The sequence below is a fragment of the Haliotis rubra genome, unplaced genomic scaffold (assembly GCF_003918875.1).
Source record: "Haliotis rubra isolate DU_JTF1 unplaced genomic scaffold, ASM391887v1 Scf3, whole genome shotgun sequence".
Classification (NCBI taxonomy): Eukaryota; Metazoa; Mollusca; class Gastropoda; order Lepetellida; family Haliotidae; genus Haliotis; species Haliotis rubra.
In genome coordinates, this window is record NW_025766968.1 from 7,446,557 (window position 1) to 7,473,560 (window position 27,004).

The 27,004-nt window shown below is 37.6% G+C and overlaps 1 protein-coding gene across 1 annotated transcript in view; it reads right to left on the reverse strand.

Annotated features, from left to right (window-relative positions):
* The window catches only part of LOC124282489, a 207,789-nt gene that overhangs the window by 26,522 nt on the left and 154,263 nt on the right, over positions 1–27,004 (reverse strand). Inside the window, exons 8-10 of the mRNA XM_046718497.1 lie at positions 8,525–8,683; positions 1,015–1,182; positions 378–490 (exon numbers count right to left, since the gene is read on the reverse strand). Coding sequence (XP_046574453.1) covers positions 378–490; positions 1,015–1,182; positions 8,525–8,683 — 440 coding nt within the window. The remainder of the gene's footprint in view (positions 1–377; positions 491–1,014; positions 1,183–8,524; positions 8,684–27,004) is intronic.

Here is a 27,004-nt window from a genome sequence, read left to right on the forward strand (position 1 = left end):
CTTATATAGGTCTGTTCAGGTCGTACATGTACTTGCCTTGTTCTTATATAGGTCTGTTCAGGTTGTACATGTACTTGCCTTGTTCTTATATAGGTCTGTTCAGGTTGTACATGTACTTGCCTTGTTCTTATATAGGTCTGTTCAGGTCGCATCGTACATGTACTTGCCTTGTTCTTATATAGGTCTGTTCAGGTCGTACATGCACTTGCCTTGTTCTTATATGGGTCAGTTCAGGTCGTACATCTACTTGCCTTGTTCTTATATAGGTCTGTTCAGGTCATGCATGTACTTGCCTTGTTCTTATATAGGTCTGTTCAGGTTGGACATGTACTTGCCTTGTTCTTATATGGGTCTGTTCAGGTCATGCATGTACTTGCCTTGTTCTGAGGTGGGTCCTCGGTGCCTGTTGAGGCCTGACTGACAAGACTCATCGTCTCGCCCTCCTCATCACTTGACTCTGATTCAGACTGTTCCTCTTTCAGCACCCGTGCTGGAACAACAAGTTGTGGGTGAATGTGATGGGATGAGACTAGCAGAATTTTAGTAGTGTCAACACCAGAAATGGGCTTCACACATTGTACCCATATAGGGAATTGAACCCCAGTCTTCAGCATGACGAGTGGATGCTTTAACCACTAGGCTACCTCACCGCCCCATGATCATGTTTGGAGCTGACACACCAAGGAACTGGCATTTAAACCCATGTGAGTCGAAGGTGGCATCTTGGGACAAAATTCTGTATTCCTTGTTATTTCTATGGATATTACCCTGGAAATCTTCACTCCACACACAAAACAATTACCCCTGAGAAATATAATAACAGCTATAACAAAAATGCTCCCCAGATACATAGTTTTGGGGGTAGACAAAAATTGTCCTTGGGGCCAACATTCCAGGGAGAAGAGACAGAGTTGACGGAATCATTATTTTTTCTTATAATATTTCTCAAATGGAAATATTTTAACATCTACACTAAACATGAATTAAGTTGATTTTCACAAGAACGACCCCTACTGTTTATGCCTGTGAGAGCTGCAGCATGCCACGCCCCACAGTACACAGACTCCAGTGGGGTGGCCAGGGGTTGGTTCAGACAGACTGGGTTGGTGACTTTGTAGGATGATGACTCTCCAGCAACAATGGTGTGGCTGTTTTTGCCCCACATATACAGACGTCCATCACCTGAAGAGAAAAATGTCAGTGTGAGGCATCATGAAAAAAAATTGTTGGATCATTCGTATAAATACATAGACATCACCATGAATGAGTAAAATGACAACATATCTGCAACAAATCATACTGGATCCCAGTCAACAAAGCGTTCATAGTGTTACGGCCCAATCGTAACTGTATACTTAACCACAGACTTATGAATATGGCGTAGTGCTATGAAAGCTTTCTGGATAGTGTTCCTAGTACAGCTACATAGTCGTCTTATTCCATGTTGACAAGTTCGTGAATAACACCACCATATCTTTTGTCTGTGAGTTAATGTTGTAATCATAAAATGGTAGCTTCCTTTCCTAGAAAAATGTGTGTATCCATGCTTCAAAACATCTTCAAATGACATTTGAAAATGTTATATTTCTTTTCAGTTTCTTTTTCTGTCTGTCACCTTTTTCTTCGAAGTCGAACAATGGGCATCAATAATTTCAACACTAACATTATCCTGTTAGTCATCACAGTTCAATAAAAACTGCATTGAAATTAAAAAAAAATCCAAAAGCTTAACATTTTAATAATCCTCAATTTTCCTAAATGACCTGTTAAAATGATGGACAGGCAACAATACCTCCTTTCTTTCCTAAACCAGGATATCTTTTTTCATAAGAAATTAAAATGATTTTCAAACATGTTTTTTCAATGCAGGGAACAAACATCAGTTGCAAAACATGCAGACCGCATGCCAGAATTGTTAGTCAAATATCCGAAGTTGTCATTGAACTGACACAAATTACAGCAGAAATTGCTTTAAGTGAAAATAGATTGTCAATTAACTGCTTCAAGTGGGATTTGCTCATTCTCTTCCCAGGACTAAAACCCACAGAGTTGGTGGTAATTCACCAACACATCCGTCAATAACGTTTGATTATGGCAATGCTCCTCACCTTAATGAAACACTCTCTGCGGGAATCAATCACCAGTCTAAATACCTGTAGTCTGTATTTTCAATTGTGGCCACATATCTGTCACCTGGCTGATAAACTTGCGCAAACCCATAATGGTTTGTGTAATTCATGTAATCAATGAAATAGAGATGGATTGAATCCTCATCTTTGACTAGACGCCACTCTAATCACTTTTTATAGCTCGTCACTTACTCAAATTCACTCAATTGTGAGGTGATCATTTTTTAGCCCATGTTTGGTTTACAGGAATTGCGTCGCTTGATTGACGGTAATGGCTCAGATTGAAAGCATGAATAAAAGTGATATTAACTTTATGTGTTTAATGTGGTTTGTCAACTTGGGGTTTGAAAGGTAACGGTATTCAATGGACTGGAGTTTACTGTCATGCGGCAATCAGTCATAGACTGCCACACAGTTCACGAGTTAAACCTCCTACAGTGATCATTAGGCCATTAGGAATAAACTCTTCTTCTCATAATGTATGTGCTCTTTGAAAAACAAAAACACAAAGGAATGTCAGAGTATTTTTATTTTATTAAAGAAAATATCTAAAAAAGTTGAAATCTATTAGATGTATATTTTTCATCAGGATTAAGACCGTTAAATCATAATACAATCTACCTTTTAATATTTGCAATTATGTTGAAAATAGTACATAAAATGGAATTTAGAAAATGTCAGCAGAGGTAATTAAAGAAGAAGAGATATGAATTCTTCAAATATCAAAGTATTATCAAATCCATTTCAAGATATATTTGAACAGAAAAAAGCAAGTACAAAACAATTCAGAGATTGACATTTATCATAGAAGTATTAATCAGGGTCATTTCTATTCTCAATCTGAAAATCTACAGCTTGACATGACTACTGAATAGACCTATTTGCCATAAGCATGATGGAGAGTGTTGCTTTAAATGAGCTAAGATATCGCTGTTTTCAGACAGGTTGTCTCCAAATGCATTAGGAAAAACAATTACTTGTGACTGTAAAGTTTACAAACATTTATTGAAAGATTTTAATGATAAAAAAATTGGAAGAATATGTAAGAAGTTAAAAGCAATTTCAATTTCTTTTCAAATTGATTGTATTGCAATGAGTTCCCCTTTGATGAAATAGAGACAGCCTTCTGTCCTTTATATTCCAATTATATCTGACAATTTGATACATTAAATCTGAATATATGGATATAAATATAAGCTTTTTACCTCTAAAAAATACAAAATTATAATTCTCTGGAATAAAATCAAATTTTTGTCCTGATATTTTCTATTGTGTAATTTATTATCGCTGTAGCTGGAGTTATTGTGATGAATGCTTTGTCCGCCATGACAAAATGAGCATTGTGAGCTGTGTTTGACATATTAATTACAGTTTGGTGATCATGTTTATTGTGTCTGGAGGGCATCGTACATGATTCAGTCTACATACAGAACCCTCTCATACACACAGCTGGCCTCCAATATCTCCCAGCACATCCCACACAATCACCCCTACCACACACACACACCCATCACACACAACCAGTCCCATCACACACTTACCCCTCCCACACAAACACCCATATCGCACAACCACCCCCATCACACACAACCGCCCCCATCACACACAACCAGTCCCATCACACACACTTACCCATCACACACAACCGCCCCCATCACACACAACCAGTCCCATCACACACTTACCCCCCCCCACACAACCAGTCCCATCACACACTACCCCTCCCCCCCACACAACCAGTCCCATCACACACTTACCCCTCCCACACACACACGCCCATCACACACAACCAGTCCCATCACACACTTACCCCTCCCCCACACACATCCATCACACACAAGCCGCCCCCATCACACACAACCAGTCCCATCACACACTTACCCCTCCCACACAACCACCCATATCACACGCTTACTCCTGCCACACAACCACCCCTCCCACACAGCTACCCCTCACAAACAGACCTCACCCACACAATCAACCCTCCTACACCGCCACCCCTATCCCACACTATCATCCCACAGAGCCACACCTATCACAAACTTACCCCACCCACCCTAACAACCACCCCTCCCACTCAATTTCCCTTCCCACACAACCACCCCTCCCACTCAACAGACACCTCTCTCTTTCTTTTTCTCTCTCTCATTCTTGTCTCAACCCACCCGTCAGACTCCCTACTACACACATAATCACTTAATATGTTAATACTTTTGGTTATTAAATATGCTTTTGATTGATATTTCATGAGCTTTTCATAAATTAACTCAAACCAAACATGACAATAAATAACTTTGTAAATTTCTTCCTGCCTCTTAAGGTGTATTAAATTTAACCATTTAAATGAAAATGATGTCAGTATGACAGGAATTCAATTGCCAAATTTGTCACACTGTCAAATTTTAAACATTAAAATGTCTTTGCGATATAACACATATCTGATGTATACAGATTAAAGTATTTTTTTATATATAAACATCATGTTCAAGATCAAACGTTTTGTTAGCTTTTCATTAACTATATCTACTGAGATGAAATAAAATTGTTTAATTTTTTGGAAAAATATTTGAAAAGAAAAGTCTTGATATTAATATTTAAGTTGTGACAGAAAATTCATTTTGATATTATCAAAGATTAAACTCTTAATAAATTTGAAATTGGAATTGTACTTTATTTAAGGAAACTGACAATTATCAGTTATATCATGACAACTCGCTTAATTAATACCATGTCACTGTCAGATAGCCTTGGGGAAAAAAGAAATGCAATCAAGACAACCAAAAAAACAACAAAAGAATCAGACTATAAAGACAAACTTCTAAAGTAAAAAATTCAAATAATCTCATTTTCATCCACACCCTAAGACCAAACTAAATGAAATGTAAACTAATCATTTTCAAATTAAAACATAAATCTTTGACGATGATATAAACCCTTCTATTGCTGTCATCCTATCATCAATGAACATCTCAAATCAAGAAAGATTGACAAGTGCTGTCGTCGATATACAAGTGTAAATTTCGATTCATCAACGCAACAAAAGCATTTCTCAGCAGTCAATCAGGAAGTGCCACAATTAGGTTGGAAAATTCTCCAAACCACAAAATCGCGTCTTAACATCAAACGTAACTCTAGAAACACAATGCAAGGGAAGTAATGAGAAGCTTATTATGAATCAGTCGGCGACAGACCACAAAATAACTTCAAACAAAGACGGACTCAGATACAGCTAACAGGACTAATGGATTCGTCAATCTTTTCTTTGCGGACACTAATTGAGCCCTGATTTTTAAATTCAACAAGCGCGAAGGAACGTGCACGAAAAACCACAAGTTTCATTAGTCTAAAAACAGGAGTTTAATGGATGACAGAGAGCCTGTTAGATGCACGGAATCCTGGTGTCTGTCCACTTCAATCCAATTCCTTTAGATTTGCTTAGGAAATTAGTACCCAAATTTCATCCAATTTGTTCAAGAGTCCAAGGAGAGTTCCTATTTGATTTTAGATCAAGACTTTTTAGCACACATTTCTGACATAAATTGAGATGGATGGACTTTTAAAACATTTGAGCTGTAAAGAAAAATACCATTAAAGAAGACATATTTTTTTCACAAATGAACATAAAAGTATAAGTTGTCTGGTGAGGTTTCCAAGGAGGAAACTTTAATATTTGCTTTGTCAGATTAATGAAAATTAATTGACCTAGCCAGCAGATTATCACCATTTTTTTTTTCAGTCATATTTTCAATAAGTATAATATTTTGCCTCCTCACTGAAATATTATTACCTCTTTAATAATTTAAAAGCACTGTACAAAAGAAGAAATAACGAGTAAATTTTCCACTAGATTTTGACAGATAAATCATGCAGCTACCAGTAATTATCTATTAACCAAATTAAACCACTGATAGGGACTATGTCTGTGAAGACCCAAAGGTTGTACTGCAGGTGAAACCATGAAGGAATAAAGCTCATTGTTACATGCCACACTCAGCAATATTCCAGCTATACTTGGGCAGGCTGTAAATAATGGAGCCTGAACCAGACAAACCAGTGATTGATATCATGAGCATAATCCCACACCACAGAATACAGTAAAGCCACTAAGCCTAACCATCTGATCCATGTGGGACCCTCATATGAAACTCAGGATAGAATAAGTTCTTTGGGAGGCATTTTAGAAGTTGTACAGATGAAGGAAAACCAAGTTCTATGGATAGTCAACTTCTTTATTGCAATGAGTGCGATGTTTCGGTGTAGGTACTAACACCGTTATCAAGCAAGTTATGATCACTTGTTATGATCACTTGCAAGTGATCATATCAAGCAAGTGATCATAACAAGTGATCATATCAAGCAAGTGATCATAACAAGTGATCATATCAAGCAAGTGATCATAACAAGTGATCATATCAAGCAAGTGATCATAACAAGTGATCATATCAAGCAAGTGATCATAACAAGTGATCATATCAAGCAAGTGATCATAACAAGTGATCATAACTTGCTTGATAACGGTGTTAGTACCTACAGCGAAACTTCGCACTCATTGCAATAAAGAAGTTGACTATCCCTAGAACTTGGTTTTCCTTCAGGATAGAGTAGATGGATTGTGTGGCAGATCACAATATGATTTTGGAAAAATAGGTAGATTCAGTGAATGTTGATCAATGATGCTGTCTCCTCAATAATTTCAGGATAGAGTATACATTATTTATATCCTTTGCAGTTCTATCAGTCAAATATCCTGAGACCCCAAGAATTGGCTTCATGATGTTACATGGACTGAATCAGAACTTCAGTGTGACACGCCAACACTTTAAAACAAAGGCTTTAAAGACTGAGTGGGAAAATACAAATGTCATTGAACAAATCTTCAGTTTTGATTTTAAACACAGGTATACCTGAGTTAATATTGAACAGAATGTTATGACAGTAAGGCTAAGTAGCCATGTAAAAAACAAAGTAATCATGGCAGTCTTCCACTGTACACTAGGCCCAAGAGGAGAATCTTTCATTAGCCCTAAAAAATGACATGCCAATGACATTTAGGTGAGGTGAGGTGAGGTGAGGTGAGGTGAGGTGAGGTGAAATTGGGTTTAACGTTGTGCTTGAGAATAGGTCGCTCATATGACGATGTGGATGCATGTGTATGTGTATGTGCAGCTACTTGTACTAGCCCAGACTTAAGCTGGTTTTATAGTGCTAGCTCACTGAGATACCATGTCACAGTGAAGTATTATGATAAGTAGGGTTTAGACTCCCGACAAAGGTCAGCTACAGCCCTCAGCCCAGAGGGTTGTACCGACTTTCTGTGGCCACCCCATATTATTCCGTTCTTGTAAATAAAATTGTGATTAGCTTCTTGTGACTTCGGACTCTTTGCTGAGTTAATTCCCCCAAGCAGACCAGCACGCCAGTTAGATAAGGGGTTTCACCAGAACCCTCACTTGGACCCAAGACCCTTATCATAACAGTAGCATGAATACCCCACTCAGACACATTATACTGACTCCGAGCTGACCAGTCCTTGTTGTACCCATTAATGCCAAGCGCCAGGCAAGGACCAACAAGTACCATATTTTAACGTCTTTTGGTATGACACGGTCAGGGATCAAACCAACGACCTTCTGCTCTCCGGGCGGACGCTCTAACCACTACACCACGGAGGTGGTTCAATGACCTTTAAAGTGAGTGCATGTTGTGGTATAACACGGTCAGCAGTTTTCACCATTCCCATACCTGTCAGTAATCCAGCGTGGACCAACCAGTGGCTGATAGCAGGAACAAATATGCTCAATCTCCCCAGGGTTCAAATACACTTGATCACTCAGTTGATCACTCAGTTCAGGATTTGAGTTTCTCAGTTTAGTCAACACTTACCACGAGACTATGATACTGGGGCCCAACCTGTACTGGAATCCCCCCAGGATTCAGCAAATATACACTTGAGTCAAGCGATCAGGTTAAAAGGAGGTTTAATCTTGTGTTCAGGATTACTACACTTACACAGCTTGGAGGTGAGGTGAGTTGAAATTGGGTTTTACGTCGTGCTTGAGAATATTTCGCTCATATGACGACTTGGAAGTGTTTGTGGATGTTCAAGGCGGGTGGTATTACGCAGGACTGATGCAAGCCCACTGAGATACCCAGCCTCAGGGGACATGTATATCCTCCACAGACACTGACTCCGGGTAAAGCAATCTTTTCAACCCCTTAATGCCAGGCACCAGGCAGGGAAACAAGTAACATATCTTAAAGTCTTTGGTATGAGGAAACCAGAGGATCAAACCACCAATCTTTCTTTCTTTGGAGAGAAGCTATATCCACTAGATCAAATCAAGTACCATCTAAAACACATTCTGTTTTCAGACAAAACTTTAAAAACTTGGTACCTGTTATACAAGTGCTGAAGGACTCTCCGCATGCAATATGTACGACTTGACCTGTCAGCTGACTGTCCTTGACCTTGCAGGGTCGGGTCACAAACACCTTCATGCCATGACCAAGTTGACCATCGATACCACCTCCCCAAGAGTAGATGTTGCCACTGGCTGAAACACAATCAACAAATGAATTGTCACAACAGAAAACATGGGCAAACTCCCAGCTGGTTGGACCTTAGATAATAAAATATTAATAATTATACTTCCATCCCTGCTTACTACCAAACCTGCCTCACACAACTGGACTCCAGTCGAACTAAATTTTGTTCCATTCTTGCTTCATGAAATAACTAAGTCGAACCATTCATCCTTCATGAAACAGGCATATTCTGAGTCCTGTGTTGAAACATATATTCTTCAAGTGAATTGTATTTGTCTTTCTGTCTCCATGAAATATGGGTGGTGGGGTAGCCTAGTGGGTGAAGAGTTGGCTCGTCATGCTGAAAACCCGGGTTCGATTCCCTAAATGGTTTCAATGTGTGAAGCCTATTTCTGGTGTTCCTTGCCATAATATTGCTAAAAGCTGTGTAAAAGTAAACTCACTTACTCCATGAAATACATATATACATAGTCCTCTCAAACATTCGTGTTTGATCAAATACACATATCATGTCCCATCAAATAGTCATGTTTCATGTGAATTATATCTGTCTACAGTTAATGTATAAAATGCTATTATCAATTACTTTGAAATATACTCATGAAACATAAAACACACAAACTGTGTGATAATTTTGGATGTAAGTCTAATTAATAATGGCCTCATAATGTCAGTCAGTAAGTCTTTGTTTGAAGATTTACACAATGATCAAGGATGTCCTGTAATATTTGACATGTTTTTGACACAAGACATTAAAGGAACCTTTGTTGATGCTAAAACCTTTTCTGGTAAGATTAATTATAGTAGTTAGTAATCAACTTAGCATCCTACTCCATATGATTATTTCATTATTTTCATATTGATTATTTCAACTATCAACGAGCCTACAGATGACACACAATTGATTTCTCTAGGTATCATATGTTTGATTGATTCAATGTGTCTACTGAATAATTCTGGGAGAGAATAATCAATCATGTGACTCCAAGTCTCACACATCTTGATGAAGGATGACAATCGGAACCTAAGACAGAGTTACTAAGTACAGGCACCACTTTGGCTACAGTATCTCTGTAGTATTACATATAATTGTTTTGTCTTTGTCACAGGGCAAAAAATAATCCCAAATATGTTGGTAGGAAGATTGTCTTAAGACACACACTATTCAGGTGACAACAAATTAACATTTTAAATTTCCTTATTCAGAAATAGAACATAAGTGAAAATTTGTTTTTAGGAAAATAGTTTCCGAAGAAGTACCCATAACATCAACAAATTAAACATTTCTTCCGGGTTTGTTTTTAGTGTTCTGACATAGAAACTAGAGAAATTTAATTAATTTGTTTTGACATAAGTAGAAGGTATGTTTTGAAAATGGAATTAGAAATTCATGAAGCAATCCTGTTTCATTCAATTCTTGCAGAACATCTTCTCAGTCGCAAATTCTTGATTGTGTAATGTGTACATTACAAAAACGATATTGTAAGTGTAACCCCAGTGATAACACTTCACTGAGCTATGTGGGAGTACATTGTATGTGTGTTATGCAGCAATAACAATAGCTGATGCTGGTAGGAGGTGAGGAGCATATGGACTCAAAAAATAAAAATAATGGCCCCCAAGATCAGAGTGTGGAAATTCCCAGATGACAAGTGCATAAAAACATGTTATCACCAAGATCGCACACCAAGCTGAAATTCTAAATCAAACCCAATTTACACCAGCTGTTTTAATCTGGCATTTTATGTTGCAGTCTTCGTATCACATTCCAACCTCTTAAACATACATGGATAGGGTTTCCCAGTTTTTACCCATGAAATAAACAAAGCATGAACAATCGACCAGTATATCACTGTGTGTGACTTGCCATGCACAACACCCATTGTTACACTGAGTGTCACATCCGGGACCTGTCACTGGTGCTGATAACAGCAATATACACGCTATGTACATGAGAAATGTACAGCCTATACAACAGGAACAGAGTGCCAGCTGTTCAGATGATTCCTCGGGAAGAAGGATACCCCTTGAAGGATTCCAGGTGTAATAAAGCTGGTGTTTGGCTGACACTTCTTTGGAGGCTTAACATCTACATGCATGTTGGTCATCTGCATTATGCATTATCTATGCTGCACTCAGCAATATTTCAGCTATATGGCCGCGGTCCATAAGTAATGGAGTCTCGACCAGAGAATCCAGTGATCAACATGATGAGCTCCAATCTAGTGAGTGAGTGAGTTTAGTTTTACGCCACACTCAGCAATATTCCAGTTATATGGTGGCGGTCTGTAAATAATCGAGTCTGGACCAGACAATCCATTGATCAACAGCATGAGCATCGAGGAAAGTTTTGTGAATATGAGTGAGTTTGGTTTTACCCCGTTTTTAGCCGTATACAAGCAATATCATGGTGGGGGACACCAGAAATGAGCTTCACACATTGTACCCATGTTGGGAATCAAACCTGCTTCTTTGGCATGACGAGCAAATGCTTTAATCACTGGGCTACCCCACCGCCCCATGCCTCATACATGAAACTGATGTGGGTTATATTGAAAGTCATGAGCACCATTATAGCACTGACACAGGAATAGGTGAAAGTCTTCAGCACTGACACAGGAAACCCAGTTAGCACAGACCTTTCTACTGGAATCATGTAAATGGTAATGAAGCATCTCTATACTATTAACAATATTAGCATGTTGTAATGTCAATATTGCCAAACTATAGGTGAGGTGAGAATTGGGTTTAACGTCGTGTTTGAGAATATTTCGCTCATATGACGACGTGCATGCGTGTGTATGTGTATGAGCGGCTGCTTGTACTAGCCCAGACTGAAGCTGTAGCACTTTGGATACCATGCGGCAGTGAAGCACGAATACGCCACTCAGACACATTATACTGACTCCGAGCCGACCAGTCCTTGATGTACCCATTAATGCCGAGCGCCAGGCAGGGACCAACAAGTACCATATTTTAACGTCTTTTGGCATGACACGGTCGGGGATCGAACACGCGACCTTCCGCTCGCCAAACTATAGAAATGATAGACTTTTACAATGCTAGTTGAAGATATACATGTGTCTTTTCTTCAACAACTGATAGTCTGTGTTCTTATACATCTCTACACAAGACAGCTTAAGTTGAAAACAAACAGAATATTTAGTCAATAGATAAATTGGCCGAGAGATGATGGAACTGGTGGATGAAACAATATTATATTTTTATAAATAATTCCAAATTATGCCTGAAAAAAAATCTACAATGTTTCTGGATTCACTAATGCTTGTATCATGTGTGTTGGCAGAGACAGTGTTAAACAGTGAGTGAGTGAGTTCAGTCTTTAGCCGTTTTTAAGCAATATTCCAGCAATATCACGATAGGGGACACCAGAAATGGGCTTCACACATTGTACCCATGTAGAGAATCAACCCGGGTCTTCGGCATGACGAGCGAATGCTTTAACCACAAGGTTACACAACCACCCCCAGTATTAAACAGAGAATTCCAAATGGATAGATATAAACTTTAAAGATTCAAAGCTTTGTGACTTCATCATATGTACGCTTGATATAGTCATTAGGTTATTGTTGTAGAAATAACAATGATCTTATAAATATGTAGGCTCTTATTTCCATAAATTTGTGATAAATCTGGTGAGGCCTAAATACATTTTTTATTCAAAAAGTACAAGCAGAACTGCACACTCCCTCACAAGTTCTAGAAACCTGAGTAGCTGCCATGCTGGTGACAATCAGTATTCCTGTGATATACGCCCTGGACGTTTTTACTATTTGTACAACAATTTCCTTCTTTAAATGTTTATTTCAACTGTTTTTTAAGACAAAACAAATGAAATCCTAGCTAATCACTGTGTCATACTCATCCATTCAAGTGTCACATGTATGGGAAACACATTGGGACAACCTTTTTACGATTTCTTACTGATATTTGAAAACCAAATCTGACAAGATAACAGTATCTATGCACTTCAGGAGTACCTCCTCAGAATCAAACCACCATTTCCTTCTTTTTCTTTCACATCCAATCCCATTTGAAAACACTGACTTTTTTCCAATGAAACACACACCTTTAACTAACTGAAAACACTTTCAAAACGACTTTGTTTTACGATATGTAAAGAAATGGAATAATTAGAAACATATCCTTTTAACAATTCCATATCAAGCTGATGTCAGAACTTGGGAAGAAATTTCAAAATCTGGGTTTTCTATTGTTTGAACACCATGGAATCAAAGTAAGATGTTTCCTTTTTACGTGCATGTCAGAGCGTAAACCTGTGTATTGTTTATACACAAAACCTCGGTGAATGTGCAAGGAGACAAAACATCGGAAGACCACTTGTACATATACAGAAGCAAGACGCCATAACATGTTGACGAAAGTCCTCCGATTTCAACACAAACATTGGGCCATGACTCCCATAAACAACCCTTGTCATTGGCACTGCATTAGAAAACTCCTGCACTGGATGACATAAGAATATACAGCTATAAAAATTCCCAAGACTCTCTGGTTTTCTTTTATTGCTCGTTATCTCCTCCTGTCATGAAATACATGACACTGGTGATACCACAGCAAGGAAAGAAGTCGGGGTATCTTCTCTTGTGTTCTTCGGAAACCGATGTTGGGTGGTGGAATCGGTAACATTCCATAGCATGCTCAGTGGCATTATTCTGGGTGGGAACATCTAAGACATGTTTTTTCATTCAAATTCAACATTTCAGATTATTTTTTTGGGAAACAATAAACATATCAATTCTCATATTTTTTCTTCTATGATTGTCTTCAGAAGTTGTTTAGGAAAAGCAAAATATATAATTCAGAATGTGCATTAAATTGTGCATCTATACTGGTTCAACAATATCATTTAGATGAAATGTACATACACTTGTCCTGAATGTGTACAGTGTCAATATTTCATAAACAAATTTCAATAACCTACCTCAAACATTAAAATTGATAAAAATCCAATCAGGTTAAAAAATACATCTCACAGTGAGACCCAGACCACAAAAATTAAACTGAGCTAACACCGAGAGTAAAACATTGAGTTTATAACAAGCACAAAACAATTCTATAATCAGGTCATGGCTTAAAATTATTCAAATAAATAAACATTAATATCTGAGAGTCATGGAATGAAAATAAAAGACAGCATCATGTGTTGTAAGCTCTTGTCGACTGTGATCATAGTGTAGACAGCTGCTGCGACTGCCTACCCTGCTACGTGCAGCCAGGTGACCCCAGCTGACCTGAGGTAACACAAGGCTGGCCCTATCAGTGGTTGTGTAAACAATACTGACCTCCTGCCTCACATTATGTAAGGCAGCTTGCTAATGATAACACCTCTGTTGCAGGGAATAATCCATGAGCTAACATTACCTCACCAAAGTCACACCAGGCTATGGTACTGTACATTGGAGGTCAGCAGGGCAATGATAATCATACTTGGACAAATGTCTGTTTATTTTTGTGAATTTTCTATCATTTCATCGTATGTAACATAACTGAAATAATATATTTTGATCATTTCAGGAACAAAATATACTGTTACTAAATGGAGCCTTAATATTTGAGCAATTAGTATTTCTGAATTATGAGAGTGCTAGACTAACAACTAGTCTCTGAAATGAACATATTTTACAGAAGAAAAAGCTCAAAGTGAAATAAATACAATATAATGAAAAGAAGCCCTGAGACTTTCTTTACACTTGCCACATTGTCTAGACTTGCGTGGGATTTCTTGCATATATTTACTTCAGGGTCTGTATGACAGACTAAGTGAGTGCCTGAGTTAAGTGTTACGCCGCACTCAGCAATATTCCAGCTATATGGTGGCGGTCTGTAAATAATCAAGTCTGGACCAGACAATCCAGTCAACAACAGCATGGGAATCCATCTACGCAATTGGGATACGATTTTTGAATTATGGTTATGACATGAAAATGAGACCATGAGACAAAAAGTATGTTTGTTTCTTTGCCGTACTGCAGAAGGGAGAAATGAATAGTTTGTATTTTTGGGTATGGTAGGTGTGTTGGTGATGAGCCTCACCCAAGCAATTCTTTAAACATGTTCTTATAGCATGTGTGTAGGCAAAACAAAATGCGGATACACCATAAAGTAGGTAGAATTAATTACATTTTGCTCTTTTATCAATAACCAACTGTACTGATCAAATTATTTTTTGTCTATTTCAGAGATATTATTCATCACAATTTAAAGGCAGGATACAAACCTTTTTCAGTCATGAGGGATTTTAGGATAATTTCCTGAATGAAATGTAACATCAGTTATGAAAGGACGTGCAAACCATTCTTCCAATAAAAGACTCTTGTTTGCTTAATTTCATTAAACAGGATTTGTTGTTTAACAAACAAATAAACTGGTCTGGCAATATAACAAGTGAGTGCAGTTCACCTAAAATAATACATAAGACTGCTTTAATTTGCAGCCCTATCCATCTACTGCGGTGCACTGTGCATTGTGTGTAAACAGTGGTGCACCTCTGCTATTGTTGTGCCTGTGGCTGCTGTCAGTGACGTTCTGCACTCTGCACTCCAGACATCAATACCACTAGTGCGGGGACCTGGGGTCACTTGGCTGTGCATGAGGGGTTTAACTAGTGTACAACCATCCCATGTCATAACAAACTCACAAGTGTCCTGTGGTTCACCTTTATTGTCTTGTCTGAACATGCCAAAAAAATATCATCAACTGAACTTTATTAATGTCAAAATGACACCAACACTTAGAGGTTGCAGATCTGAATGTTCATTGTGTATGTGTACATATGTACATTGCATTTCATCAAAATCAATCCAGATCGGAGTCAGCATAGCAAAACAGGGAGAGATGTGCTGTGTGACAATAAACCTGATCCTTTCCACATAAAAAAACAGTGAGTGAGTGAGTTTAGTTTTATGCCACACTCAGCAATATTCTAGCTATATGGTGGTGGTCTGTAAATAATCGAGTCTGGACCAGACAATCTAGTGATCAACAGCATGAGCATCAATCTACACAACTGGGATACAATGACATGTGTCAACCAAGTCAGCGAGCCTGACCACCCGAACCCCTGAGTCACCTCTAACCACAAGCATGGGCTACTGAAGATCAATTCTAACCTGGATCTTCATGGTTCTCAAAAAAGAGGTCACAACCCTAATTCCACAACCGTATGAAATCGCTACTGAAAACAAAAGCGAATGTATGATTCTGGCCATATCATGAGCATGTTTATGAATCACTATCATATAGATATGACACCAGGTGTTCATGGAACAGGTGAGTTTATCCTACCCAGCCAGTGGCACTTGTTATGCAAAGACTTGTCAATCGTTCACCTGGAAATTTTGGGAACGTGTGGTACAAGTCAAAATAGGGAACTGCCTCAGACATTTTTGTCACCAATGTGTCAAATGTCTGAAATTTTCTCCACTTGTCTTCCATAAAACATTTTGCAAAGCTTTTCTGAGGCCTTGAATGGTGAAACTTCAAACAACTTCTGAGCAAGTCTTTATGATGTTCCTTGAAATTATGGTAAAAAGATATTGCTTGATTGTACCTCAAAAGTTATGTGAAATGTAAACACCAAAGGTTGGAGCTGTTGGAATATTACTCAAGATGGAGGGAAAATTGACTATTGGAATGTTGAAATCACCCCTTTTGTCACACAGTATTGTGGAAATGTTTTAGTCCCTGTGAATCTTTATGATTCGATCTTAATATAAAACACTTGTCTAATTTATTTGCACATCAAGTGAGTAAATCAGTGAAGGCAACTGACTATTTGATGGTTATTGAATGATATTAGATCATCGATATACCTGAAGCTTAAGTTAAACTTCTTGGCCAAATTACCTTGTTTTGATTTTGCCAACCCAAGCAGATTTATATGCCTAAAGAAACAGATCTGTAATGAGGGGAGCACAACTGGTGCCCATGGGGATGCCTCTTTCTTGTTGTTATGTTCTACCCCCAAATTTTACATAGATGTCCAGTATTTCACCTATTGTTTTCTCAATAAACTTCAAATGACATTTGGGGCGGTAGGGTAGCCTAGTGGTTAAAGCGTTCACTTGTCACACTAAAGATTTTTGACAAATTGTCCTAAGAAGATCTATAGGTAAGTACATCTATGTTCACCATGTTTAATAACAAATGTGTTTCCTTAACTTTTTAATAATTTCACATAAAATATTCAGAGACCATATACTGATATTGGCATGTGGTCTCTGACTATATTGTATGTGATGATGATGGCTTGTAAACATGTATATATATACACATGTTGGTGAGGGACAGGTCATTTATTAGTGTGGTGAGGTGAGACTGGTCTGAATGAAGACTATCATAATTTGTTCCATTCTATATAACACATTTTCATGAACACTTCTTCCCTGTGATAAATTGCAATCTCTTTAAAAAGTTCATATTTACAATTTTTTATTTGAAAAAAAAAATACATCTGTGTTAAACATTTTGCATTTGTTATCTCTTCCACAACAACAACACTCCCCTCTTTTTTCATGACCCCCTTAATTTCTGTGACTCCCTTCCCTGTAACATAGAACAGCTCGAAACATGCATAACAATGTACATACAACTGCAAGAAATCATTCTGTCAACAAACAGTGACATTGTGCATATGTTTGTCATGTTTTTCAATGTAAAATTATTTTCATGAATGCTATACATATATGTTATCCTTCCTGGCATTTTTAATGTCATGTTTATGATAATTTTTGTTGTTCTTCCTTGTGCTAATCTCTTGGAGAAAAACAGACACATCTCATAATTCAACCTGCAGTATCCAAATCTGGTATTGTGCTAATATGATGTGAGTGTGTGAGTGAGTGAGTGAGTGAGTAAAGAGCGTAAGTGAAAGTGGGCATGTGGGACGAGTTGGTGAATGGCTGGATCTGGTGAGTGAGTGAGTGGAGTGGAGTGGAGCTGAGAGACGGTACAAGAGTTTGTGTGGAGTGTGAGCAGGTGAGCTGGCCTTGTATGTGAGAGGAAATCTGCCTTCACTTTCAGAGGAAACAAGAAATATGCTTCCAAGATTCAACCCGTGTTGAGAATCAACAGCCTTGATTGCATTATTTCTATTTCATTAACATTTTGTTTTAATTCAGTCCAGTACACTTTCACTGCACACCCACACCTACCCTCATACCATTACCCACGCTCCCTCCGCACATCCACTCCACTCCACCCAACACAAACACAACATACTGAGGTAACATATAATTCATTTAATTCTATAAAATATTGATGCCAGTTTTACTATGCTTTATAAATTATCTTAATATGGCATGACATGTTTAACTAAATTTAATACAAATTATGAATAAAAGTATTTTTTCATTTTGTTTGGCATTACATAAATGTTTTTGCAGGAAAATAAGTGCTCAACCAGTCTGTTTAGAATGCAAGATATTTTCTACCTGCCATCTCTCATTCCACCTCCCAAATATTCACGTCAGAAAAGGGTTTATTCTATCTATTCCTTAGGTAACTGAAGACAGACTTGTATTGGTTCATGATATTTTGCAAAACAAGCCATCATTTTTTCTGTCTTTTGTCCCTAAAACTGTAGCAATTTTGCAAAGAAACAATTTAATCATCCTAGAAAATGTCTTTTAGGGTGACTTTGGAAATAGAATGCAGATCTGATGATCAAAGGAAAGGTAAGCCTGCATAGTTTCCCAGTTGTACTGGTCTAATGACCAATTAAGGACAAATATCACAAAAAGCGTAATTAAAATGTAAAAAACCTTTGATGATCGACAACCCCTGGAATTTCAGTTCAATTTTTTAAACCTCTAACTGATGTTTACCTGGTAATGTGTAAACAACTAATCCAATTTGCCTAAGAAAATAACAAGGAAGATGTGATTGTAAAAAAATAACAGAATCAGAAATGATGGAGAGTGATCTTCTCTCACCTCCAGCCTCACTGTCAATAAACCGTGCTTGTCTTTGAAGTAATCGGAAAAACTTTGTCGTTTGCTAACACGATCCCCATGATAACCTCAAACACTCCGCGCATCTGACCCCAAAATAAAAGTAAATTCATGAAAGACCCCAAATTAAACATTAAACAGAGATTTAAGGCCTCCTGCATATGGCCCGGCTTAGCATAGAAAATCCACTTAGTTGCTCACTCACCCTACCTGCGTAAGTAAATATACCTTTCTTGTTGCCCGCGGCCTGCATTCTCTTAACCATTATGCTTTTATTCAGCAAATATGTGGCACTGAAAACGCGAAGTAAACACGAGTTTGGCAAAACACACATTCGGCATCAGCTCTGCTTCTTTGTCAAATATTTGTTTTTAACGAAAACGCATACGTAGGATGAGACGCGAAAGCCTGGTTTTATATTCAGGTGTATGCTCCCTACCTGTCCGCTCGCCAACTCAAATCTGTGTTTATTCCCTGTTGGTTGAGCATGCCTACGAAAGGGGTAAGGTGTTATCGTTAAAAAAAGAGTCCACACTCTCCACGCTGGACAAACAGACTAACAAATAATTATTGGGGGATAGCGTTTCTTTCAAAACTTATCAGTGGGCTGGAAGTGGTGTGGGTGAACAGAATCAATTTCTCTCTTTTCAAGGTAGATAAACTGAGACAAATAACACTTCTCTGATAATGTTCTAAGTAGCTGAGATACTTGAAAGAAAATCTGACCAATGGTGTACAAAGAGAAATGTAAACTTGTCCACGGGATCAAGCCAAAAATACAGAGAGTTGATTCAATGTGGAGGATATCTTCAAACAGACAAGATATTTGCCCATTTGCCTGCAATGTTAACATGACCTCCCATGTTCAAAATATTTCTTTTTTTGTAAGGTCAGATTTCAAAAGAAACAATGTTACAAATGTATTAATGTATCTCTCCTCTATCAAAGAGGATGGATTTTTGTGTTGGGTCTTTGACTTTGATATTCATTTGGACACTTAAATACCTAATCTGGATTTTTGATGTGGTGATTTAATTTACAAAATATTCACCATTAAGATAGTTTATAATAACAACCCTAAAACAACCAAGATAAGATTATTATCTCCTGCAATATTTAGATATATGTTTAATTTACATATACCCATTATCATATCTAAAGTCTTGACTGACAATTCCAAGGAATGAAAGTTAAAAAGTATCTTTAAACATTGGATACAAGAAAAGAATTCAGACCTTTATATTTTGTTTAATATCTCATTACATAACCAAAACAAAAATCTTTAGGAAAATGAAATTAGATTAACCTAACATAATAAAAGACACTTTGAAACTCCAGTAATATAGAATTGTCAATTATTATACACTTGACATATATTATAGACATGCCATATATCGTAGACTTGCCATATATTATACACTTGTCAGATATAATAGATATGCCATACATCATATACTTGCCAATATTATACACTTGCCAGATATTATGGACATGTCATATATAATAGGCTTGCCATATATTATACACTTGCCAAATATTATTGACATGTCATATATCATAAACTTGCCATATATTATACACTTGTCAGACATTATAGACATACCATACATCATAGACTTGCCATATTATAAACTTGCCAAATATTATAGACATGTCATATATCATAGACTTGCCATATATTATACACTTGCCAAATATTATAGACATGCCATACATCATAGACTTGCCATATATTATAGACTTGCTAGATATTATAGACATGTCATATATTATAGAGTTGCCAGATAATATACACACGCTATACATCATAGACTTGCCATATATTAGAGACATGTCATATATTATAGGCTTGCAATTTATCATACACTTGCCAGATATTATGGACATGCCATGTATCACAAACATGCCAAATATTATACATTTACCAGATATTATAGACATGCCATATATATCATGCACTTGCCAAATATTATATGGCAATACATTCTGGACTTCCAGGGGCTGTAGTGGATGTATATGTTTCAGGGTCTGTATGACACACTGGTTCTCTTCACTATCTATACATCATACATCACTGATGTTTTTGTTTAAAAACAGACAAAGGACAATGTTCTGCCTCATAAGGCCATCTGGTGGCTTGTCATGACTTGACAACTGAATGACCACTGGGCAAAACTTCAAATATACACTTAACACTGGCGATGACCTCAACAAAAGAAAGGTCCAAGGTCTCCGGCCAAAATGGATTTGTGTTTGTCAGGGGTATTCATTTTCAGCCCAATAATTGCTATTAATCTGCCCTGTGTCAGTTGACCATTGGAAGGCCAAAACATGGAAGCAATGTACTGATCACAGGGGTATGGCTCCAGACAAAAGTCCGTATTACCATGGTCCCCAAATGTCAGAAACTTGAGCAACGGTAGCATCAATTAGGAGAGATGGTTTTGTCCTCAAATTTTTTAAATAGGTTCTCCAGAAGAGATGTTTTACAAAAATTAATCATGGCCTGAGACCTGAGGTCGTAGGTCACCTAATGAGGTCATGACCCTGATCATAGGGTCTGCACTTTTGACCGGTGTCCATACAACATCCCGATGACCAGTGGTCACTCCTTGGACCTGGCTTTGGCCACCTGGTCAGTCAAGTGAGTGGTCAAGCCTGTTTTTATGCAGTGCCAGAAAATTTAGGTAGCTTTAATCTGAAATGAGGGGGAAACCGTGACACCCCACCTGTCTGTAACCGTGGGAACCTCTGCCCTTCAATTGTTTACAACTTTCAGCTGAGCATCTTCATGGTCATTCAAGATGGACCTAATCTCTTCAGGCAACTTGTTGAATGTGCAAGCAATTAATGAAGGATTTGCTGATAATAAAACAAATTAGGCTGAGAGACTAATGGGTTTGTGTTCCTGTCATTTGGATTTTATGAAAGGAAGAAGGGTTTGAATTTCAAGGAATTTAAACTTTCCTTAAAGTTAAAAGGATTTTATTTCAAACAAATCAGTGACAGCTTTCTTCAATTTTTCATGTGTCATCGTCATAGAAGTAGATGGATTCTCATGTGGGGCATCCATTAAGACAGGTGTGCTTAGTGTAATTGGAAACTAAATATAGTGCAGAGATCATTATTCATAAAATAACATAATAATGTCATGATCAAAAGTGACAAGGAATTAGATCACAATTATTCGTTTACTTTCAAACATATATCTGTTAACTCAAATACTCAAAGGCAATCTTAGCTTTTAGAAAATATTCTATATTGATTCCTTGTAATGATTTTCTGATGTTTATATAAATAGAATTTTGGATTTGAAACAGTGAATATTAATATGATTATCTAATAAAATTATCATTTTGAAAAATCTTATCATTTCAACTTGGTTTCAAGTTCTGTAGCCAAGAAACATCTAAGTCAAATATTACGTAACACTGTCATTGTAGACACATTTCAATACAATGTGTATTCTGCTTCATGTTGATACAATTCCAAGACATGATGTCAAAACACAATCGTAAACTAATTCCACTCATGCAACACACCATCTTCTACAAACTTCCAATTACAATATATACACCTCTTGAAAAATGAGCCCATCCATCAAGTCTCCCTTCCAGCCCACTCCCCAGCAATCAACCCTCCTTCCTATACTAAAACATTGTATATAACCAAATGAGCTCATTTTCTGGCTGAGAGGCATCAATTTGGCTGGTGTAAGGTCAGGAGTATTACACACCTGCAGTGTGCACCCTTTAACCTGGGAAGTGACATGTACAGATGTTGATCATAACTCATGCAGACTGCACACTCTTTAACTGTAACCTGCAAGATATATATGCTGCACGTTGCACTAACACTTGCAGTTCTAAAGTCCACTGGTGTCACTTCTGTCTCTAGTAGTCGATTCCTTATAAAAACATGTCTCCGTTTGGAGGTCAGGCTCACCAGTTTTGGCCTATATGTTATTCATGAAATCCTGACAGTGTGAAATGTCAGGGATGCACTGGAATTCTTGAAATGTACATGTGCAGTGGATGATTTGTTTATTAGTGATATAAACATTCTCAAGTATAGGATATCAAAACTATTTAGAATACCATGTTTTTTTTAAAAATGGATTAAATCAATACAAAATAGAGTAAAACCAAAATTCCAAAACTTCAATACAAGAGTTGGATATTCTTTCTTTCTAATTAACAACATTTATGATATTGTTATCTTTGTAAAATGACAATAGAAAAAATGAAAGTAAAAATATAAAAACAAGATGGAGTAATGACTGTTTCTTCATTGCCACATGTTTGATGCAAATTAGTTCCCTCTTCGCTATAGTAGTGATCAAGGACATCAGCAGGTCTTTCAGCAGATCAGCTGATGACATGTACATTTCAACATGCTATAAACAAGCCTGGTCAGTTTCCTCCTGACAATGTAAGTCCCTCCAGCATCACAACTTGTCTTTGATGTCAGCAGACCCTCTGACTGAAGCACTCTACACTTGACAGAGGTCACCATAATTAAATTTGTCTCCCTCCTGGTCAAGTTCCCACCCCAGGGAATTTCTCTCTGGGGGGTGAGGGAAATATGCTTTCCCTTGGAGCTCATCCTTCCACATCTGTAGAACATGTTGGAGAATGGTGCTATCTTCCTTTTGGGAAGTCTGCACATTAAAAAGATTGAAAGTCATACATTTTTTAAGCGTAATGCAAATAAAAAACTATTTAAGATTTATCTCCTTCATATGAAGCATGCTTGATACCCTGCTTGATAACCAACATTGTTGTGAAAAGCTGAATTGTAAGTGTGCCCAGAGCTAAAACCAGGAGCTGGAGAATATTTCTCTGTTAATCAGCTCTAAACAATGAAGGGCAGCAGGAACAATGTGCCAGGGAGGCACAGGGTAATGGTGCCTCACAGCACCAAGGCAAATGATGTATACGTAAGTCACAATTTAACTCATGAAGGTATATACAATGCTGATATTAATCGCAGGGGAATTCACATAAATGATTAAGAACAGTCAGGAAGTTTATCCATTTTAAAAGTTCCAGATACCAGTAAGTTGGCATACTTGTGAAATGCTTGTCAAGGCAAATATATCCTGTTCACAGAGATGGCCCCAGTCTGGTACACAATGATAAAAGTCCAAAGGTTTTAACATAACAGTATTATATACCTGAAACATGACACCGGTTACTGGCATGTGTTCGGACATGGCATCACTCTGTCTGGCACCCATGGAACTCCTGGTTAGCATTGATCTTCAGCAACTTATGCTCGTCTTAGGTGACTAACAGGCTGGTCAGATTTGCTGACTTAATTGACAAATGTCATCATATCCCAATTGCGTAGATCGATGCTCATGATGTTGATCACTGGTCCAGACTTGATTATTTACACACTGATGCCATTTAGCTGGAATATTGTTAAGTGTGGTGTAAAACTAAACTCACTTACTCACTCCGTGCGGATGGTATGTTGGAACTCCTCCCAAGCAACCTGTGCTTGATGTGAGAGGTGACTTGATGAATCTGATAGTCATCTTGGTGACTTGGCTGATTGTGTGTCATTGCAACCTGTCTGTGTGTATGTTTGCTCATAATATCAATCATGGATTTGTATGTTCCAGATTTGATTATTTAAAAGGCAACCATCATGTAGCTGGATCATAACTAAGTGTGGCATTAGACAAAAAACCAATACATGAGTTACTGGAATAAATTGTTGCCATCTGTACTTGTGAGGTTAGGCAAGAGTAATTCAGATCATAAACACTTTCAACTTTGGTGAAACCCATAAACACAGGCACCATTGGGGAATGGGGAACATGTTTGAGATGGAATATTTTTGTCAGTCACTGTTTTTGCGAACACCTGGTGTCATCACTGATTTTCAGTGGTCCATTTATATGTTTTTCACTGCTATTTTGCCCTTCATAGAAATTAAACTAATTTTTCAGGATAGTCAAAACTTATATCTGTGTGTGTAAAACCTGCAGATAACGGATAATATTTAAACCTGTGACATGCAATGTGGCAGCAATTTGATTAAAATTAGACCTTTCATTCTGATGATACCCTCATCATGAATAACTGACTTCTTTATTCTGATCTAGTTCCTCTTGCAATGACTGAAATGTCTGAATCAAGATGGAAAAGAAATCCAGCCAAATAATTTTAGAAAGCTGACATCTCGTTGGCTCCAGAACGAACCTACACAACCTTACCAGGCATCGGACAGCCGAGTTTGTATTGAATTCACCTGATGTGAAGAGATAAGAATTTGATGAGACATTCCTTTTAAGGACACCATCATGCAACTAATCATTCAGCAAATACACAATTAGATGTACCATATTGTCCAACAAATCCCCAGTCCAGGTGCATTTGGTGACAATAAAGTGACTCCACATCCCATTTCATGATTAAAACTCAGACAACACACGTTCCTTGAAAACAACCAGTATCATGGGTTTTTCAAACTGTGGTTGTCTCTGCAGACATGATGTGGTTTACAAATGTAGATGGGATAGCCTCACATTGCACCAGTACGTCACGGCCGACTGAACCGTGCGTCATGCTGGATGAACTAAGCACAAAACGTCTGAAATACAACCTTCTCATTTTTCTTGTCAAGAGGGCAGCTATCCACTCCACTCCCAGTCTTTCCTTGCCTTGTGGACAGACTTGGATTGTAACTTATATTACAAGAGGTTTAACAGGGCTATGTGAGGAATGCTTGTGGTGCTGGTGTAAAGATTATTACATAAGACATTTATCATAAAACATACCTGGGTGTGTTAACTTAAATAAATGTTTCTATCATCAACTGGTATATCCTAACATTAGTATATGTCATAATTGTTCAGGATATATGCAATTTTTATTGCATTTTGAAAAGAGATTTTCAGGGGTCATAAATTACCCTCAAAAGAAAACTTCCTCTTTGGAGAATTTTCTGTAGTTTGTTCTTAAATGGATTTCAGGAATTGTAAAATTGAAATTTTCAACTTTCTTAAGTTTGAACGAGATTGAAAAGTACAAAAAATTGGTTTTGCATTACGTTGTTTGCTTTTTTATCAATAAGGAGAGATTTTCTATATACAATTTTCAAGAACTGTAACAAATGGTAATTAGATGTATAAAGAATATCTGTACATATAGAATTTATAAATGACATATTCCACATAAACATGTTTCTGACAATTCAAACCAATTAATCATGCATAGCATTGTCTAATGGAGTCATAATTATCCACGGATTGCTCCTCATGCCAACAGCTGCTGGACTTAAAACATGGCATTTAAAAATGTTTCTATACCAAACCAGACGCTTCACATAACACCCACTGCCGAGCCAGGAATAACACACGCTTGCTAAAAAACTCTATCTTATCTTTCTCTCGATTAATTAGAGCATTAAAAGAACAAATACATAGACTTGAGACCTTTACACACACAAAATCATGTAGCCCATTTTCTTATCTTATCAGAGAGGGCAATACAGCATTATAGTGCATTGACAAAAGGTAGTTTGTATCCAATTTGTACCATCACAGAAGATAGCTGGGACTTAATCTTGACCCCCGCTGACATAAGGCGATGAAATATTACGAGTCAGGTGTCACGGTTATGTAATAAATAAAACAGCTATCTACACAGCTGGCCTGGCGTGACACGCCCTAGACATAAACATGGCCTTCCACACTCAGGTCACCAAAATGACCTTGAGGGTGATAAGATTGTAAAGTTGGTCTGATTACACGTTATTTGCAACATGTTCATACTTTATTTACCAATGCTGGTCATGACAGGTCATGGCAATCAATGCATGTCTCCTTGGGTTACCACTTTTAGTTGGCTGATTCAACCCTTTGAAGATATCATTGGTTGGTTTGTTGTTTAACGCCGCACTAGGCAATTCCACCTATGTCAGCAGTCTGTAAATAATCGAGTCTGGGCCAGATAATCCAGTGATCAACATTATGAGCATCAATCTCACAATTGAGATACAGTGACATGTGTCAACCAAGTAAGCAAGTCGGACCACTCAATCCCGTTAGTCGCCTCTTACAACAAGCATGGGTTGCTGAAGATCAATTCTAACCAGGATCTTCATGGATATTTGAAGATATGAACGTAGGAGTAATATAGTATTGTTTGGATTAACAATTTATGAGTATATGGTTTAAGTCGGCTTGGATCACTCCCATATCATGGAATGTCAGCTGTATTATTGGAAGGTCTGAAGTGACACTGATGGGGGATGTCTACTACTGTGGCGGAACTGGACAGCATGGATAGGTTGATAACTGAACAAAAGTCATAGATCAGA